The sequence below is a fragment of the Suncus etruscus genome, chromosome 20 (genome assembly GCF_024139225.1).
Source record: "Suncus etruscus isolate mSunEtr1 chromosome 20, mSunEtr1.pri.cur, whole genome shotgun sequence".
Classification (NCBI taxonomy): domain Eukaryota; kingdom Metazoa; phylum Chordata; class Mammalia; order Eulipotyphla; family Soricidae; genus Suncus; species Suncus etruscus.
In genome coordinates this window covers 38371023-38392450 of record NC_064867.1, presented here as the reverse complement: position 1 = coordinate 38392450, position 21428 = coordinate 38371023, and the positions used below count along the sequence as shown (strand labels likewise).

Below are 21428 nucleotides of genomic sequence, written 5' to 3'. Positions count from 1 at the left end.
CAAGAACAAACAGTTGTATGATCACTAAGTAGTAATAAAAAATGATCGGACTTAAACGCCAAAAATAAAGCCAATGACAACAGAATCGATACCCAATCTACAACAAGCTAGACACAGAGGGGACCACTTATACTAGCAGCCCAGGGGGTAAGGGTGGGGGATCTGGGATGCATGCTGGGAACAGGGGGTGGAGGGAGGACAACTTTGGTGATGGGAATTCCCCTGATTCAATGTCAATATGTCCCTAAAATATTACTGTGAAATATATGTAATCCACTTTGGTCAAAATAAAAATTATTATTATAAAAAAGAGGAAGAAGAATAAATACATCTAATATCTCAAAAATGGCAATACATCCCAAATAACTGTACATATTTAATACAATCCTCCTAAGGATATCCATGACAGTCTTCAAAGAATTGCATTAAACACTGCTGAATACACTTGGAACAATAAATTCCTGTTATGTACCTTTATACTACGCAAATGAGATGGATTATACTCTGCTTGTCCCTCTGACCCATTTCACTCAGCATAATACACACACTCATCCATTGATCAGAAAATTTCTTTGCTTCAATTCTTTCTACTGTCTACATACTATTCCATTGTGTAGATGTATCATGGTTTCTTATCCACATATACAGAAATCTTTAACTTAGTTCTGGAGAAACTGTTTTGATGCTTTAGAGGAGGCCATTAAATGATATAATATCTGCACAAACACCAAGATCTCTAATTACTGAATCCTAACTGTGACAATCGTGATTGAAGAGAAAATTTTCTGAACCATGAAGTAAAACGTTGGGTTTTGACAACTACGAATGTCTGGAACCTGCCTGTATTTTGGTGTTATGGCAGGACGCATCATGGATAGGGACACCCTGTTTTTAGGTCAACGGTTGGTTTATTCTTTCTATTTTTTAATCTTTTAGATAGGGACTCCCTCCTTTTTTCATAGAATTTTGGGACACGAATTATACTGTTCTACCACATACTTCTGCATTTTTCTATGAAATTAAGAAGGGAGAAAAAAGAAAGGATGGGGGCCAAGGGCCAAGTGGTCTCAGGTACATTTGGTGGAGTATAAAAAGGTCAGAACTAAATATCCAAGACAAAGTCAACAACAATAAAATCAAGAATCCCAAACTCTAAAAATCTAAACTTAGACAACCCTGTTATACTGGCTGGCCAGGGGGCAAAGGGTGGTGGTATAGGATAAACTATGAGAATATTTGTAGAGGGAAGTTGACACTGGTGGTGGGGTTGGCCCTGACTCATGGTATGTTTGACATCCAACTGTGAAGAACTTTGTAAATCGCAATGGTTTCAGTCACTCCAGCCCCTTCTTTTTATATAATATAATAAAATAAGAAATGTCCTCTAATGCCTTATACAGAAATCTAAATTCCAAACATAAAGGGGGAAAGGACTAAGCGAGAAGCAAGGACTGTCTAATGCTCTTTCAGAGATCACAGCGTCTCATGGTTTGGTAACACATGTTAGCAAGTTTTCTTATGTGAGTTTCTTGTGTGAGTTTTATAAACGACCATCTTACTTTTGCTGAATTGACTGAGACTCGTGACAAAGGACTGCTATTTCCAATGAGGCAAGTCTCTCTTTGAATGTGGGAGACCTATTCAATATATTTGGGGTGCCTGAACACATAGTTGCCCATGAATAGTGTGCAGCTCTCCAGAAAGCATCCTGCAAAGAAAATGGCCAGGATAAGGCTTTGTGAGCAGATATTGCTCAAATTCCTTCCAGATATCTATTAGAGTCCTCCTCTATGCATGTACTTCTGAATGGTTCAAACTCAATTGCTAGCAAGTTGTGCTTGTACATTTTGGGGATAAGTGGGTAGGTCATCTGACATATTGCATTCTGTGTTTTTGTCCCCTTATAAGGCTTTAGTGTATTTTCTGGGAAAGCTGAGGGCAGAAATGCCATCTACTTCAATGAGGGTATAGGTGGGTATGAATTTATCTATGGAAAGGGCTGAGAATAGAGACTAACATATGGAAGGTACATAACTATATTGGTATATAACTATAAAATTATCTACCATATCCTGTTCATGTCTCAATCTATTTTATCCATATACAAGATAATGTCATTACTTCAACTTTGAGGCTCGATCCCAAACTTCCAAATTTCTTTATCATTTGATTATTGTGGACCATATATGCATAATGTGACCCTAAATGTGGTCACAATGAAAAAGAGTCAAGAAATAGAAGTCTAGAAAGAAATTCTCTTCTCTCTCTGTCTTTCTGTTTCTCTCTCTCTGTTTCTCTCTCTGTTTCTCTCTCTGTTTCTCTCTCTGTTTCTCTCTCCCCCCCCCCTCTCTCTCTCTCTCTCTGTCACACCTGGAGGCACTCAGGGTTACTTCTGTCCCTGCACTCAGAAATAGCTCCTGGCTCAGGAAGCCATATAGGTTGCTGGGGATCGAACCCAGGTTTGTTCTGGTTCAGTTGTGTGCAAGGCAAATGCCCTACCACTGTAGTATCCCTCTGTCCCCAGAAAACAATACTCTTAGAAGGAGTAATATGTACTTGTGAGGGGGATATCATAAAAAAACTATTTTTGTGTTAATCACTAAAATATCACTAATTCAGAATCACTAAAATGTCATTTTAACAAGATAATCCATTCCAGTTGTTTGACCTCATTACTAGCATTCCAAGATGTCACTTTGCTGTGCCCAGTTTCTTTAACCAAATTGAGTGATTTCATACTGAGCATTAATCTGAATCCTTCTTATTAAACCTGTGAAATATCTATTTCTATTCATCAGGGACTCTATTATTTGTAACAAGCACACACATTGGCTTTCTCATTAATAATATTCTGTAGTTTAACCTCAAGAAATATTTAAGTTTGTGGCTTTCTGTTCAGTAAAATAAATTTGCAATGCAAAATTAAAAATGCAATCAGGACAGGCACACACATGGCTTTCTCCAGGCAAATCACCTCAGTGAATAGTTGAAACTAAAATGAAATAGAACATTTTTCACTTGGCAATAGCAGAGAAAATCTGTGCTTGCACAAATTCTTTAGCCGACATACTGCATTATTTCTTACTTTCCCATTCTCCTCTCTCTCTCTCTCTCTCTCTCTCTCTCTCTCTCTCTCTCTCTCTCTCTCTCTTTCTCTCTCTCTCTCTCTCTCACACACACACACACACACACAGCAGGATTGGTTACCTATGTCTTCTCTTGCATCTGATTGGTTGGATTTAAGATTGAGTATTGGCTTCCCAAGTCAGTCCTAGGGTTGGGTCAAGAAGTAAGAAAATGTGCAGTGGTTTCTGGCCTGACCAATTGACATTCCAATTGTCACTTCACATTTCAACCCCGCATTTATTTTATCATTTGCAGTCGATATACACTACATATCATTGGGACCAGAGACCAACAAAGAATCCAGTTATTGGAGTCAGGGAGGCTAAAGGTTGTCTGTATGGATTTGAATACTTTTCATTTAGAAGTATCTGGATACATGGAACAAATAAAACTTTTCACATCCTTAGCTAATTCTTCTCTTGGATCGAATGACTAGAATTAAGGTTGGATATAAACTTTTCTTGTCTTTCCTGGCAAAACTGGACAGATCTACATCTTCCCTCAAATTGTGCTGGTCACACCTGCTAAGAAATAGACTGGGTTAAGTGAAGAAGAAAAGGCAAGATTCCCCACTAGGGAAATGATGGTATACCTTGAATGTGGGTGTCAGTGAAGCTGCCACTTGCCCTTTTCTTAATTTGACACAGAATTTTCTTTTCCTTTTTTTTTTTTTTTTTGTTTATTTTTGGGGCTGTACTCTGCAATGCTCAGGGGTTACTCCTGCCTCTGCCCTCAGCAATCACACCTGAAAGTGGTTGGGGGAGCATGGGGTGCTGCTATCAAACCTAGGTTATCTACATGTAAAATAAGCAGTCTACCCATTCTACTATGTTCCAGCCCTTTAGGAAGTACTTTCAAGTCTACGTCTTGGCATTTACTGCCAAGACAGATGTACAACTTCTGTCACTTCAGAGTCATTAATGTGCTAACTTTGCTTTTGACTCTCTAAGAGCAGTAAAAACCCAATAATGTTCTGCAAATAACAACATATTCCACTATTTAAAACTGCAATAATTTGTCAAGCTATTCTTTCTGGTATATATGTCTTTATATCATTTTAGGAGATATTTTAGTTTAGGAACTGCTCTGCTGAATTATAAGCTTCAGTCCATTTCATAGTGAATATTTTATAATGGCCATACTTCCTTCAAGATTGCCTTTTCTAAGTACTATAAACATAAAGGGAATCTGAAGGTAGCAGGTTATAAAATTAATATTATAAAATAAAGTGCCTTATAAAGTAAGTATAATAAAATGCTCATGCAAGAATCCAGTGGATAGATTCACTGTAAAATTTTTTCTTCTTGTTCTATGCTTAAAAATGTTCATGATAAAAATTAGAAGTGGTAAACCAGCCATTTCAACAAAACAAAATTAACTTCTGTGTGCATGACCAAACACAAGTGAGGGAATAGCCAAGACATATAAGTGAGAGAGTAGCCAAGACATATAAACTTACAAAAGTAAGAATAAATGATGTAAAGTCCCTGTCCAGAAAATATTCAGGATCTGTGTGAGAAAAGTACTAAAACATTGCTGCAGCGTCCTAGTGACCTGAGTACAATGGGAAAAATAGCTAAAAATATCAAACTATCTATCTACATATTGGTATTCTAGCTAAAAACTATGTAAAAAAAAACATCAGATGCAATTTCTGGACTATTAATAAGTCTTTCCCATTAGCTGGTTAAATAATTTACAGTTTGATCACACATATGTACACATCAAACAAACAGAAAAATATAGGGGATATAAGCAATTATGACAGGAGAAATACTAGTTCTGCCAGCTATTAGAATATGATATAAGTTCTTTACAGGTGCAACTTTCATATGGTGGCATGAAGAGAAAAATAAAACCATGCAGGGCCAGAGAGATAGCACAGTTGTAGGGTGTTTGCCCAGCACACAGCCCGCCAAGGACAGATCCAGGTTCGATCCCCTGCATTCCATATGGTCCCTCAAGCCTGCCAGGAATGATTTCTGAATGCAGAGCTAAGAGTAACCCCTGAACACCAGAGTGTGGCCCAAAACAAACAAACAAACAAACAAAAACCATAGATGGATTCAAAATTAAACTAAAAAAAAATCTAATACTGTATATAAGTTTAGTAAATACCTTATATTGAACACTAGAAAACATTTCTAGAGGATAAAAAAATCTAAGTGCATAATCAAATTAGACAACAATTTGAGGAAAACATATAAAAATTAATCTAATAATATTATATACTTCAATGATAATGCTATCACGAGTGTAAAAACTCCCCCACACAGTGATTCAAAATTCAGAAGCTGTCATTAAAAATTATAGATTATTTCTAATCTAAAATAATGTATTTGGGAATTGCTTACCTAGAAAAATGAAAAAGTAAACTACAGAAAATATTTGTGCCTGTTAGAGTTGATCATTCTAATTTATAAAACATCTTTTAATTGGAAAACAAAATGACCAACTTAAAAAATGATAATGGGCCCGGAGAGATAGCACAGCGGCATTTGCCTTGCAAGCAGCCTATCCAGGACCAAAGGTGGTTGGTTCGAATCCCGGTGTCCCATATGGTCCCCTGTGCCTGCTAGGAGCTATTTCTGAGCAGACAGCCAGGATTAACCCCTGAGCAATGCCCGGTGTGGCCCAAAAACCAAAAAAAACAAAAACAAAACAAAACAAAATGATAATGACTAAATTATAAAGAACTTGAAAATAAAATAAATGCACTTCCTTCACCATTATAAAAATGCTCAACCTCCTCATACAAACAGGAAAAACAAAAATACACTACAGTAGAATTTCCCACATTGACAAAAATCAAAGTTTGACAGCGTGCTTTTTTGGTTAGATTGTGGATAATCAATGCTCTTTTCTTTGCCTGATGGGAAAGCAAAGCAGTTTTATTGGAAGGAAGTATTTCAGGTTGTAGCAAAACTATGCATGAATTTATATTTAAAGCAAACTGGATCTTCAGATTCAATACCAAAATATTCAGACAAAAAATAAAACACCTGGTTTTTGTTTTGTTTTATTTTTGCAGAAAGCCATTCCTTGCATACTATCCCTTTAAACACATGTATTAGGCATGCTTGTCAGTCTCAGATTTGTGGCTTTATTTTCTGGAATCTAGCAAACAAAGAATCATAACAACATTACTTTGAATCAGGATTTTTCTCATGAGAGTAAGATCAAGATGTCAGAGTGTGAGGGCTAAAGAAGAAATAAATCTGCATCTTGATTTTGTATTGCAGACAGCAGTATGAATTCATGATCATTTTATATTTAAAAGAAAGCTTTACTCTATACAGTTAAGTTACAGAGAAAGAAATTAACAGAGGCCAATGGCTATTTAAACAAATAAATATAGAGAAATGCTAAGATGTTTATACAGAATACAGTGAGCTTTTATGTTCCTGAAAAGAAAAAAAATACAAATGCATCTGAATTTTTGAAATTCTTAAAACATTTTTTGAATAATTTCCTTTGGTACTATAAATGCTCTCTGAAAGAGTCTAGATAATTAAATCTGAAAAATTATGCAGTGACTGCCGGGACCCTCTCTCTCTTTTGCACAGGAAGGAACTGGAGTCATAAAATTCCTATTGTTTCTTTGCTTCACAAATGTGCCATAGGAAACAAAATAGTGCTGTGAAAGTCAAATGCCATCTGTGGGTAATGATTCATCTTGGATGTACAGAAGGTCTAAAAATTGTTTCTGGGATTAGTTCCTCGATGTCTACAGACTTCAATACAGGTGTTATTCAGAAGCTACTAGGTAAAGTTTGTGTTCAACTCTGCTCCGCGGAGGAAAATAAATATGTAGGAGAGCACTTGAAAAAGAATGAAAATAAAATACAAATTGTATAGAAATCTTTCATCGTGATTGAGGGACAAACTATAGAAAGTAATTTAATTGTTCCATGGATAGAGAATTAAGTTCAGGTGAATAAGAACAATGACATTCCTGGCAAAGGCAGGAAGGTGAAAGAAGACAGGTTTTCCATTAAAACTTAGACTGTATTTGGGAAAAACATTTCTATTAATCTAGAATGAAAAGTGGAGGGTGGGGTAAGGGTCAATGCAGTGAGATGAACCATAGACTTCGGGTCCTGACAAGTTTGTGATGAACTCAATGTCTATCTGTAAATGCCCTTGGGGAGGTGATGGAGTGACTAGATTCTCCAACTTGCCATAGTATGATAAGGATAAATATTGCTTGCTTCATAAAGTGAGATGCAGTAGTGTGTGAAAAACTCTGCCAATGTGGAGAGCATACTTCCTCAATGTCAACTCTTCATAGGCAGATGGGGACAACAAGATAAGATACAGTCTCTGTTGTCGGTGGAGAAGATGTGTATTGGTGGCAAAGGAGAGGGGTTGGACTCAGAACATGGGAATGACATGATGAGCATGAAATAATGAACAGAAAAACATTCTGGCATCACTTTCTGGTGTACAATATCAGGGAAAAACTGGTGTGGCCCAAAACATTCAGTGCTAGGATCACCAAGTTGTAATGCTAAACCTTGGTGAATCCATAGAGATGTGCATGTGAAAATGAATGAAAGAAGCAAACGTGACTTTGTGCTTCTGTCTTGAAAATGGGGCTTCCAGAAATGTCAGCACTTAAGAATATAAGCCCTAGAGGTGGCAGGAACAAAGAGAAGGGAATGGGTTCAGGTACGGAATTATATCAACCACATTTCTACATCCAGTAAGCTTTGGAAGCTTAAATGTTCATACCAGATTGTCATCGCCATGAGCCCTTCATTTTCTGGAGTATTTTGAATTAGTTGTTAGTTCACTTAAAAAAATTGCATGTGGGCCAGAAAGCTAATACTTAAAAATTAATTAGATGTCAATAATTTTTCTTGTTTTTAATAATTTTATTGTGACCAAAGTGAATTATGAATCTTTCACAGTAAAAGTACCCTTTGACTATTTTCTATTGTGGAGCCCATTTTTAATAGTGAGAAAATTACATAATGGTAAATGACATTTTCTTATGGTAGTACAAAAAGTGAGCAATATTATTTACACTTTTTTTTTTGGCCACACCCATTTGATGCTCAGGGGTTACTCCTGGCTAAGCGCTCAGAAATTGCCCCTGGCTTGGGGGGACCATATGGGACGCTGGGGGATCGAACCGTGGTCCTGATCCTTGGCTAGCGCTTGCAAGGCAGACACCTTACCTCTAGCGCCACCTCGCCAGCCCCTTATTTACACTTTTTAAACTTATTTCAGATATTAAAATGTATTTAAACTATATAGACGAGTTTAGAATTTGAAAAGAAAAAGATAGTACTCGAACACCACTTACCTAGGTTTGATCCCTGGTCCCAGTGTGACTCTCTCTAAGAGTGTTTCCTAAACATAGAGTCAGGAAGAAATCCAGAGACCAAAACCAAAAGAAAAAAAAAATGCTGAATTTGTCTTCCATGGCAGTGCTACATCAAAAGTTTAGAAAGGTTAGTGTTTGGGCTTCCAAGCAAAATCCTAAAACTGACTGAGCAAAGGAGAATCCGTGACATGCACGACTAACTGCCTCAACGCATTGTGTAAGTATATGCAACTTAGGCCTTTCTACCCCATGCCAATTTGTGTGTGTGTTTCTTGTTTTACTGTGCAGGACAGGAGCGAATTGGCAAAGATTCTAACTATGAGCAGGAAGGCAAAGTCCAGTTCGTCATTGATGCAGTCTATGCCATGGCTCATGCCCTTCATCACATGAACAAAGATCTCTGTGCCGACTACCGAGGTGTCTGTCCAGAGATGGAACATGCTGGAGGAAAGAAGCTGTTGAAGTACATTCGCAATGTGAATTTTAATGGTGAGTCTCCAAAGAGCCAGACCGGGGAAATCAAGGTATTACCCTATGTTTCAGATCTGACAAAGTTGGACTGTTATGAAGCCAAATCTAGTGATTACTCACTGTTTCAATACCTGGTCAGTTATTTTCTCCTAAGACTGACTTAAGTGTATCTCAACCTTTTTCTGACTGTGGTGCCATTCCAATATTGTTCCCTTCCAAGTGTCCCATCTCTACCCTACTGGTTGATTCTCTCTATGGCGCCATGTTTCCCATTGTAATTTTCATATGTAGCCCACATAAAATATCCTAGGAGCACCCAGGGGTCATTATAACCCTAAGTTACAAAGCACTGCACTAAATCTTAAGTATTTAGTGAGAGAATGAATAAAAAAAATTGGGATTCTGGTTCGCCAACTTTTGCTTCAAATGAGGAGAGTTTTGCATGCAGCCAAATTCTCTTTTAAGGAATATGAGTCGGAAGTGGAGTTCCTAAGAGAAAACAGAAGGATCTAATCTAATTGAAGTCATTTTAACTTTCTGTACCAAGTGCATCTCAGACTAAAGATGTATTCCTCAAAGTATAAACTGTTAGAAATGTATAGATTATGGGACTGGAACAATAGCACAGTGGTAGAGTGTTTGCCTTGCACTTGGATAAATCAGGACAGGCCTCAGTTTTATCCCGGCATCCCATATGAAGCACCAATCCAGGAGCAATTTCTGAGTGCATAGCCAGGAGTAACCCCTGAGCATCACCAGGTGTGGCCCCAAAATAAAAACAAAAAGTAAAATAAAATCAGGTCAACAGTGAGCTGTGTGAGCCAAGGTTCTCCAGAGACACCAGTGCAATTGGCTAGAAAGAGAAATATTGCAAAGGAGCATTCTTCTAGGGATTCACATTCAGATATCTTAAGATGAACAGTTCCCTATCATGTCTTGATATGTTAAAGAAGTGAGAACATGGCAATGAAGTCAGTCTGTGTGTGGAGATCTTAGGGATAGTGGCCTAAGTTCTGACTGTCAAGGATGTAGAAAGGGACATTGGGAATGGGGTAACCTAGGAACATTTGTATACGGTAGTTATACCTGGTTTGATATTGATATTGTAACATTGAGTGCAGAAAACAACTAAGATTATTTAAAAGTGCCTTCATCTATATTTAATTTAATGTAAAAATAAATAAAACAATAGATGAATGACTGAGACTATGGCAGGAACTTGAGCCATTTCAAAAGAACCATAGAACTTGAACCATCTTGCTCTGCCTCACAAATTGAGGGGGAAATAATGGAGGGCACCAAGACCAAACAGTCATATGAACATTGAGTAGAAATAAAAAATGATCAGACTTAAGCACCAAATCCAAAACCAATGACAACAGAATCGATACCCAATCTACCACAAGCTAGACAAAGAAAGGACCACTTACACTAGCAGCCCGAGGAGCAAAGGAGGGGTGATATGGGATGCCCGGGGTGGGGCAAAAAAGGGGAAATATGGGGTGCCTGGGGGGGCAAAGGAGAGGCGATATGGGATGCATGCTGGGAACAGGGGTGGAGGGAGAACAACATTGGTGGTGGGAATGCTCCTGATTCAATGTCACTATGTACCCAAAATACTACTGAAAATTATCTGTAATCCACTTTGGTCAAAATAAAATTATTAATAAAAAAAGACAGAATGTGAATTCATCTCTCATGCAGGCTCAGGCCCTTACTGGACCCCAAGATACTTTTCATGCAGTAGAACTGTTCATAAATTCAAATCTAATTCTACCCAGAAATACCCTCACAAACACAACCAGAAATAATGATTCATTCTTGTATGGGCATCTCTTTGTAACAATGAGTTGACTCATAAAATTAACCAGCAAATGATAAACATGAGGGGAGGAAATCAGTACATAGGGAAAAAATAAACCTGATTATACAGCCTAGCTATACTAGAAAGTAGGAGGAAGAAAACAGTGACTGAGGAATTTGGGGGAGACAGTATCTGATTAAATAGCAAAAGGTTTCAGACACAAATAATGACACAGATTTTGTACAGTAGTAAATCTGTGTCATTTTTCAAAACTCTGAAATAATTTATACACTCAAGAACACTGAAAGAATCACTAAGTACATTTTGGTTAATGAAAACAAGTTTTCTCACTGACAAAGAAAATGCTCCTAATAAGGATGAAGGATGCAAGGCAGGTCTGGCTGTCTTGGGATAAGATAAAAGATACTGGCATGAGCTGAAGGCTTTTAATTCATAAAAAAAAACTGGTAATGGGAGGAATGTATCTATGTACTTCACATATGTCTTATGTGTAAATTATGTTCTGTGGCAAAAAAAAATCTAAGACTCCCTAAAAAAAATCCTGATACTAGAATCAGTGAAGGAAAGTATAGAATGAGATGAAATATCTTATGAGAAATTATCTAAATATGGAAGTTTGGATGAAGCAGCATGAAGAAAATGTATAGTGAACACCTGTAGTCAATTTAGCTATAGTAAAATGAAATCAAAATAAATATTGATCGGGGTCAGAGAGATAGCATGGAGGTGGGGCATTTGCCTTGTATGCAGAAGGACGATGGTTGGAATTCCAGCATCCCATATGGTCCCCTGAGCCTGCCAGGAACGAGTGTAGAATTAGGAGTAACCCCTGAGTGCTGCCGGTGTGACCCAAAAACCAAATAAATAAATACATAATAAAATACATATTGATTAGTTATACCAACTAAATAATTGGGTGCATAGATTAGGAGAAAAGACAATATTATAGAAATTGTGGGGGAAAATAAATACAAAACATGCACTTGTGAAAACTATTTCAGGAAAAAAATGATCAATGTAGAATATAATTATGGTGAGATGCCAGCTAGCTGCAAAATGTCATAAACATTAATTTAAAAAAAGGGAAAAGGAGATACTGTATAGAAAGTTGGAAGGTCTTCACTAAGAGATCAAGAACAACCTTCTCAGTAAGGAGATTTACCAGATCTTATACCTCTTGATCAGAAAGGATAAAAATCCATTACTTCCCAGATCCTCTTGGAAACACTATACAACCTCATGCCCATCCCAAGGAAACAGAACAAATCCAACAGAGCAGTGTGCAAGAAACTAGATAGCATGATTCCAATGTTTTCAGCTCATGATAAAGATGAAGACAAAGGGGTCATCATTAGATACATATGAAAAGAGTCACTGAAACTATTCCAAATGACATTAGTCAGATATTGGGAGAATTTTATTACAAACTGTAAATAGATTTACAATCTTACAATTTACAATCTGTAAATACTCTAAATAGTATTTTATCAATACCAGTGGTCTGACAGATAATTGAATTATGACTAAAAGAGCTTCTGATGTTTTTTACAATAACAATACATTTAAAAACACAGTATTTCATCGATCATCCATGAGTAACCTAGTATTTTGAAGAAAATCAAGTTTCCTCCTAAAGATAGAAACAACGTAATTGTGCACACCAAGAAAAGAAAGCTTATATTCCTGTCTAATAAAATCTTCTAAAATATGTTGTTAAATTTCCCAGAACCAATCTTTTGAATTTTGTACCTTATCAAACACTAAATTATGTATACTGGGGTGTAAATCTGGTTATATTTCTTTTTTATTAATATCTTTATTTAAACACCTTGATTACAAATATGATTGTAGTTGGGTTTTAGTCATGTAAAGAACACCCCCTATCATGAGTGCAAAGTTCCCACAACCAATATCCCAAATCTCCCTCCTCCCCAACCCACCCCGGCCTGTCCTCTAGACAAGTTTTCCACTTCCCTCATTCACTCACATTGTTATAGTAGTTCTCAGTGTAGTTATTTCTCTAACTGCACTCAACACTCTTTGTGGTGAGCTTCATGCTGTGAGCTGCACCTACCAGCCCTTCTCTCTTTGTCTCTGAGGATTATTGCAAAAATGTCTTTTATTTTTCTTAAAACCCACAGTTTCTTTAGCCATTCATCTGTTGAAGGACATCTTGGTTGTTTCCAGAGTCTGGCTATTGAAAATAGTGCTGCAATGAATATAGGTGTGAGGAAGGGATTTTTGTATTGTATTTTTGTGTTCCTCGGGTATATACCTAGGAGTGGCATAGCTGGATTGAATGGGAGCTCAATTTCCCGTTCTTGGAGGAATCTCCATATCGCTTTCCATAAAGGTTGGACTAGACGGCATTCCCACCAGCAGTAAATGAGAGTTCCTTTCTCTCCACATCCCCGCCAGCACTGCTTGTTCTCATTCTTTATGATGTGCGCCAATCTGGTTATATTTCTACTATTACTATAGTAGTGACAAGAAAAATTATTCTTAAAAGTGTTTCATATTTTCTTTAATATTTTAGAATGTTCTTAATGAGCTCTGTCATGTTTCTTCTTATCTCCCAGCCCTCAACACGCACCTACCACGTACTGCTAATTTGGTAACCTCAATTTTGTTGTCAGAGTCTGAGTTAGTTTATATTGACTGTTGTAAAATGCTTCTTGTGTATATACCACATATGACTGAGACCTTACAGTAATCACCTGTCTTTCTGACTTATTTTCCCAACATAACATATTTCATACCCATCCAAGCATCGGCAAAAGATATAATGTCATATTTACTTGTAGCTAAGTAATGCTTCTCTGCATTGGCACACAGTTTCTTCATCCTCTCATTTGTTGTTGGGCACCTGGGCTTTTTTTTGAGATCTTGACTATTATAAATAGATTGGGAACATAAAACAGTAAATATTAATCTACATAAATCTTCTCCATTTGGTGTTTTTGTATTCTTAGGACAGATCCCCATGAGTAGAATTTCTGGGATTTATGAGAGCTTTATATCCAATATTTTGGGAGTCCTCCATTCTGTTTTCCATAGATGTGAAACCAGAGGTCAGTTCTAGCAATGGAAGCTTCTTTCTTCACCACATTTCCTCTAGACTGCTCCATAATAGAATATTTTTGCTGGTGTGAGGTCATAGTTCATCTTAATTTGTATTTACCAAAAAATTACTGGTGATGAGCAGCATTACTCCTGATGGAGCTCAAGGACCCATATATGATGCTGGAAATTAAACTCAGGGCAGCCTTGACCAAGTCAAGTGTCTTACCTGCTGTATTATCTCTTAAATTCCATATATTTCCTTTAAGGAAGTATCTATTGTTTTGATCATCCATAGTAATTTTATAATAGAAGCACTTGTTCTACATCTTTAAATAATGCCATTAGAATTTTGGTAGGTATTGTCTGAAGTGTAATACTTTGGGTATTTTAATCATTTTAATTCCCCCAAGCCATGAGTATAGAATATATCTATATACATATTTTCTTTCCTATTATTTTAACAGAGACATAGTTTTCAATGATGTGTCTTTCACCTGCTTTATTGATTCCTGGATATTTTATAGTTTCATACATAGTTGTAATTTTATGTTTTTTTCAAGTCCATTATTTGTGAATAGAAATGCAACATATTTTGTTGAGGGGCCAGAGAGGTGGCACTAGAGGTAAGGCATCTATCTGCCTTGCAAGCCCTAGCCTAAGATGGACAGTGGTTCCATCCCCCGGCATCCCGTATGTTCCTCCCAAGCCAGGGGTGATTTCTGAATGCATAGCCAGGAGAAACTCCTGAGTTGTTAAACAGGTGTGCCCCCCCCAATTATGCTGTTGATGGTGTACTATGTTAAATTTAGCTTGTTTCTAAATGTTTGTGATGGAGTCTTTAGGGATTTGTATGTATAGTGACCTGGCAACTGCAGTTAGTGAATTTGACTTTTGGTCCAGTTCAAAACTTAGTTTTTCTCTCTTAATGCTTTAGTTAGAAATGATCCATTTTCCTGATACTTCTAGGTGATGTAGAGAGAGACTGATTCTTATAGACCCAAACTCATTTATATCTTTTATGTGTTTGGGGCTAAATTTATCATGTTTTCTTTTCAAAATAAATAGCATGTCCTTATTCACAAAGAAATGAAGAAACATGATGTCCATCCCACATGGGTGGAAAGCAGGGATTGAGCTGGGTAGGAATAAAATCATGTTGCATCCTTCTCCTAGAGTCTATTCTCGGGTTCTTAGTCTTCTCTGACTTCACTAGGGGTGAGACTGGTGTCTGGGATGCTCTGATCTTTTTTCCTTGTGTTTTTGTCTTTGGGGTCACACATAACAGTGTTCAAGACTTAGTCATGGCTCTGCACCCCTGAGAAGGACTCAGGGATCATATGGTGTGCAGAGGATTGAACCTGAATGAGCCACTTATAAGTCAAATGCCCTTCTACTACTCCTGACCCTGGAATGCTCTGCTTTCTGGAAAGGAAATTCCAAGCCTTGTCAGCCAGTAATGGTTTCTGTGTGTATATCTTCCTCTTATATTCTTTCTTCCTAGATAAATCTCTTTTGTTATTTCTCATCTATGTCTCTGTCTCTCTCCTCTCCTGTTCTTTGTCCAATAAAATTTCTTCTTAGAACAAAGAGACCTTGCAATATCCAGGGTGCCACTGGTTCTGACTCATTCATGGGTCTTCATACAGCAGAAACCAGATTGGCAATTATCATAGATTCTTTGCCATTGAGTGCACCTCTGTTACGAAGAAAGAAACTCGACTTTTTAATTTATAATTTAATGTTCTACTTTTTAAATAAAGAAAAATATCCTAGAGAGGAGAAAAATTTTGTCTGATATATTAGCTAATAGAGGAATGAACTGGGAGCCAAGAATCTTTATGAATCATTGTGATAAGTTCATATATTTTTGTTTGTTGTTTTGATTGGAAGTCATACCAGGGATTTCTCAGGTTTACTTCTGACTGTACTCAAAGGTCATTTTGAATAGACTGAGGGAAACCATATTTGAATTTCGGAGTTGAATGTCGGTGCCAGGCAAGTGCTCTACCCCACTATTGTGAATATTTTGTTTTCTCATAACATTATTAAAATCTCTGGTACCTTAGTATAAAATACTCTATACCACTGGAATTCTGGGTCTCCGGGTAGTATAATAACCTTGACTTTCACAGTCACCAAGATATCAGTGTTATGATCACTGAAGGCGCTGGAAGGATTACAAAGACTTCATCAAGAACTTATCTTCAGCAGAGAAAAAAAAGTGACAGAATTTTCTCCCTCACATTTTGTCATTATAATTTCTCCTGCAAGCAAATAAATGCAAGGACCAAGGCTTCATTTATCTTGGATATTCATTGGCTGTTCCACCACTTGTCAATACTCATAAATGTAGATTTAACACATTTGGTTGTCTTGGATCCAGACTCAGAGAAGACTGGTAGATAATAAAGTCAATGAAATGTTTTCATACTTAGATTTATTCGTTTCCAGAAAACCCGTGGGATGGGGAACTTTCAGCAATGTTGATGCATCTCACAATTCTCCTTGGAATGTGGCTATAGCATTGCTTAATATTGAGAGAAGTGAGTGTTCATCCTACTGAGTCTGAGTAAACTTGTGATGAATCAGCAAACCAAGAGAGGTGGCTTCTAAGGACAGCAGGGTTCTTGGACATAAAAAATTATCTGCCATGCTGGGAGGAAGTTGAACAACTCAGGATGCCAGAGGGACAGGCAGCCTGTGGGGGTCATAAACAAGTGAGCACTCAGCTTGAAGGAGTGGACCTGAGAGCTGTGTCCAGCACCCAGCCCAAATGGTAAAATGCCATTTTCCTTTGAGGCACTAAATTCCAGGGTGGTAGGGAAGCGCTGAACACTGAGAGACAGAATACAGATCCATGCAGAGTTTCTGGAATCTGTGTGTGAGACATGCTGGGTGCATGGAAATAAGAAAAGAAAATGAAGCAGTAAATGCTTTGAGCAGAGACTGGGAGGCAATCTGGATCCAAATTCCTTCTCCTAAAAGAATAAATTTTTCACAGACTCTCACAAGGTAGCAAGTTCCAGGCCCAAATTTTAGGGTTGTACTCTTGGCCCTGTGTCCTCTGTCCAGGGGCCTATTTAAAAATCTCTCCAAACCTTTTACTTTTTGACTTGTACCTCTTGTTATGAGCCATCATATTTTTTTTGTGGGTTTTGGGTCACACCCAGCAGAGCTCAGGGGTTATTCCTGGCTCCATGCTCAGAAATTGCTCCTGGCAGACACAGGGGACCATATGGGACGCCGGGATTTGAACTGATGACCTTCTGCATGAAAGGCAAATGCCTTACCTCCATGCTATCTCTTCGGCCCCGCCATCATATTTTCTTTCCAGCCTTTTTCTTTGCACTTTTTGAATCTCTATTTTTCACTAGAATTTTTTGGACACAAATTTTGTCTTTTTCTCTCTCAGGAATGCAAAGTACTATTCATGGGGTTGTGGGAAAAATACAATACATAAGCCAACAGTACTATCTAATTCATCCAGAAGGCCCTCCATAGCCACAAAATATGCTGATTTGTATCACTTAAAGTGTTCTGTGCTTCGACCTTAATTTTTTTTCTTTGAGCATGCACTTCAATAAGAATGCAGAGAATGTGACAGGAATCATTTCTCCTCAAGAGATGAGAAGAAGGGAGAAAGATTAGGTGAGGTGACCCTTTCATATGAATATTTAGCAGATGAGTTTGAGATCTTTGGGGTCCTGGACCTCCTGTACCCTTCTTTTCTCTCTCTCAAATACTCTGGAAAGTCCCTAGAATTGTCACTTAGTGGCTCACAGCTGTCAGAGACCCCAGAGCAAAGTGTAATTCTCTTACCAATATGAGAGGAAAGAGAGAGAGAAGTTCCAGAATTGTAACGTCTCCCTGAAAATTGGTATTTTCTTTCTAACTACCTGTTAGAGCAAAATTCTATTTTTTGCCTGGCATGCATGGAAGGTTTCAAAGAGCTGCCTGACATGCTGCTGTCAGTTCTTCCTTCTGTCATGAAATAGCCATGTGGAGGGAGACAGGAGTTTCCTGGATCTTGCGGGATCACCCTCCTTATGACAGGACCCACTCACACTCTGATCCACAAACCCCCTTTGGCCTTTACAGAAATGGGTGCCAAGTGGTTCTGCACGTTTGGGCAGTGACAAACCAGGGAAGCTATCATTTGTGAATTTTGTGGTTCATTTTTAATAGGCTGCATTGACATAAAATCTCATGCCTGGTAATAACAGAATAGTGTGGGGTAGCCAGGTGCCCAGTTTTTCTGCCCTCAAAGCTGATCATAGAGAGTGACTCCAACACAAGATGAATATACTGTTCTCTTCAGTTCTTTCTCACATAAGTCCTGGTGTCTTTGTGTCCCAGGCCTAGCTTTGCACTGGTTCTCTACTGCTCTTCCTTCTCTCTGCCCACTCACTTTCCATTCTCTTCTTTCACTCACAGATTTCTGCAGTTCTGACATATACCAACAGTGGAAGGATTCACAACTTTGCTCCTCAGGGTCTTGAATTCCTCATTACAGTTTAGGTTAAGCAACAAAATGTTTTCAGCATGTTTCCTCTGTTTCACACACATACATACGTTGCAAAATTCTCCAATTGTATTTGAACTTAAAACTGCTTATTAAATATTTCTAGTCAGAGTAAGATCAGAGCTTTGCTCTCCTCTAAGATGTTTGATTGCCCAGGATCAGTTGACAGAACAGTGACACCCTGTACCAAGTACCTATTTCTTGTCTCAAGGATCCAAAGATCCTGGCTCAGTTACCAGGACCCTGAGCTCTGACTCAGAGGTCCTGAGTCTTGGTGATGGATGTGGCAACTCCCTAGATCCCTCTTTCCTTCCAGGCATAGTTTGGTTAGTTCCTCTTATGGTAAAAAGACTTACATTCCTCTCAGCTCTCTCTCTTTCCATCTCTCTTTCTCCCTCTACCTTTTTCTTTCACTCTCTCCTTTTTTCTACTTTCCTCCGTCTTTTTCCTTTCATTTTTTACTTTTTCTTATCTCTTTTCTCCCTCTCTCTCTATCACTCTACCCCCTCTTTTTCATCTAAAGTTGGCTCCAGTGTCTAATCAGATCGAGGTAATTTCTTTGTAAGGTGGACATTTCAAAGATATAAAGTTCAACACAGAAATCTCTAGGATTTTCTTGGAGTGGTTGCAGATGGTCTCTCCTTGCCCCTTTGTACTTTTGGAAGCCTCATATAAACTCATCTTCCCAGCTCCACAACACTTCCAAATTTCTCAATACTGATACCCCAGTAAGAACCTCAGTAAGTAGTTAACACCAATTAGATATGAATGTAGCATATAAGCAACCACCTAAATTCACCAAATAAAAACAACACAGAATGCAAAACTGGCAACATGCATCTTAGTAAACCTTTAGACAACTTACTGAGCCCATTATGAGATTTAACATTGTTCATAGTTTATTTTAATGAAGGATTTTTTTTCTGGTAATTTTATGACCATTTAATTGTAACAAGTAATATATAGTAAATTCTTGTATGCCTATTAAGAGGGCAGGCTTTGGGGGTGTGTGGAAAATTGGAAGAATAGGGGAGGGAATGTTGCAATAGTGGTGGACTTGGTGTTGAAACGTCATATGATAAAAATAACTATTATGAAAAACTCTGTAAACCATGGTCTTTAAATAAAGACATTTTAAAAAAGAAATTAACCCCAACAGAGACAGAAGAGATTAATATTTATTAAATTCTTGCTAGACATATTAACAAGTGGTCTACATGGGTTATCATCTGAGTCAAATTAAAAGTAATCAGCAAAAATAAATTGCAAATGTGGAGACCACCACTTTCTTTTGTTTTGTTTTGTTTTGTTTTGTTTTGTTTTGTTTTTTGGGTCACACCCGGCGGTGCTCAGGGGTTACTCCTGGCTGTCTGCTCAGAAATAGCTCCTGGCAGGCACGGGGGACCATATGGGACACCGGGATTCGAACCATAACCAACCACCTTTGGTCCTGGATCGGCTGCTTGCAAGGCAAATGCCGCTGTGCTATCTCTCTAGGCCCCGAGACCACCACTTTCACATATCCAACTTGGGGTCAATCACTGGTACTCCATATGGACCCTCCTGTCCTATCCAGAGGGATTTCTAAGTATAGATTCAAGAGGAATCCCTGAGCATTACTGGGTATAAATGTGGTCAGCATTCAAGTATAGATAAAAAATAAACTTGTGAGAGGCCAGAGCAACGGAGCAAAGGCAGGATGTTTGCCTTGCACGCAGTTGACCCAGGATGGACCACGGTTCAATCCCCTAGCGTCCCATCTGGTCCCCCAAGCTAGGAGAGATTTCTGAGTGCATAGCCAGGAATAAACCCTGAGCATCACTGGCTGTAGCCCAACATCCAAAAAAACATAAAATAAAATATAAATAAATAAACTCTTGCTTGCTTGTATGCTTTTAATTCTCATGGTAAACCCTTTTAAAATGTGTTTGACAATATATGTATATGAATATATACATATTTATATATGTAAATGTACAGAAACATATACATACATCTAAAATATATTCTATGTGTCTTACAATTTGCTTTCTCAGCATATTTGAATTCTTAAAGAGAGAAAGGGACATTTCTGTGAGCATCTTCATAGGTTGAACACAGCCAGCAAAAAGTCTTTGAGCATCCTTGGGTGTGACCCATTTTACCTCCAACCTCACAAGTTGTCTTTTATGAAATACAATTTAGTTGTTTTATTGGTTTTTTTTTTTTGCTTGCTTCTTTGAAGGTTACACCTAATGGTGCATGAGAATTACACATTGCTTTGTGCTCAGAAATCATTCCTAGTGAGCTCAATATACCAAAGATCAAATCCCCAGGTAGACAGTTTAGAAGACAAGCATTCTATCTACTGTGCTATTGCTTCAATCCCAAACCGAAATTTAGATTGGTGGAAATGAAAATAACAAAAATAATGACAGCAGTAACCAACACATTTTCCTCCAGAAAAAAAGCCTCATTTTTGTTTGCTTTTCAAATAAAAAGAAAGAATAAGATTTTAAAACTTTTGAAGGGAACCCCAGGAGCCCCAAAACACAATGTAGAAAAGCCTTCTGCATCCCTATAATCATTACAGCACTATTCAAAATAGCCAGAACCTGGAAACAACCCAAGTGCCCAAGAACAGATGAGTGGCTCTAAAGAAACTGTGGTATATTTACACAATGGGATACTATGCAGCTGTTAGGGAAAATGAAGTCATGTAATTTACTTATGCATGGATGGATATGGAGAGTCTTTTGTTGAGTAAAATGAGTCAGAGAGTGATAGATATAGAAGGATCTCACTCATTTGTGGGATATAAGAAAAAAAAAAGATAGAATGGTAATGATATCAAAGACCATAGAAATAAAGGCTCAAAAGACCAGTCCATGGTCAGAAGCTTCCCACAAATAGTGGGAAAGTGCAGAGAAGGGACCATTATGACAATGATAGTGGGAAATGATCATTCTGGACATGAATTGTGTACTGAAAGGAGATAAAGTGATATGCATGATATCCCTCATTAGCAATAATGCAAACCATGGTGCTAAAGCAGGGGGGTGAAAGTGAACGAGAGAGAGAGAGAGAGAGAGAGAGAGAGAGAGAGAGAG

General features: G+C 37.8%; 1 protein-coding gene across 3 annotated transcripts in view; it reads left to right on the top strand.

Annotated features, from left to right (window-relative positions):
• GRM7 (glutamate metabotropic receptor 7) overlaps nucleotides 1-21428 on the top strand; it is an 884078-nt gene that overhangs the window by 614338 nt on the left and 248312 nt on the right. For all 3 annotated transcript variants that reach the window (XM_049766263.1, XM_049766266.1, XM_049766264.1), the window contains exon 6: nucleotides 8747-8947. In XM_049766263.1, the coding sequence (XP_049622220.1) occupies nucleotides 8747-8947 (201 nt within the window). The remainder of the gene's footprint in view (nucleotides 1-8746; nucleotides 8948-21428) is intronic.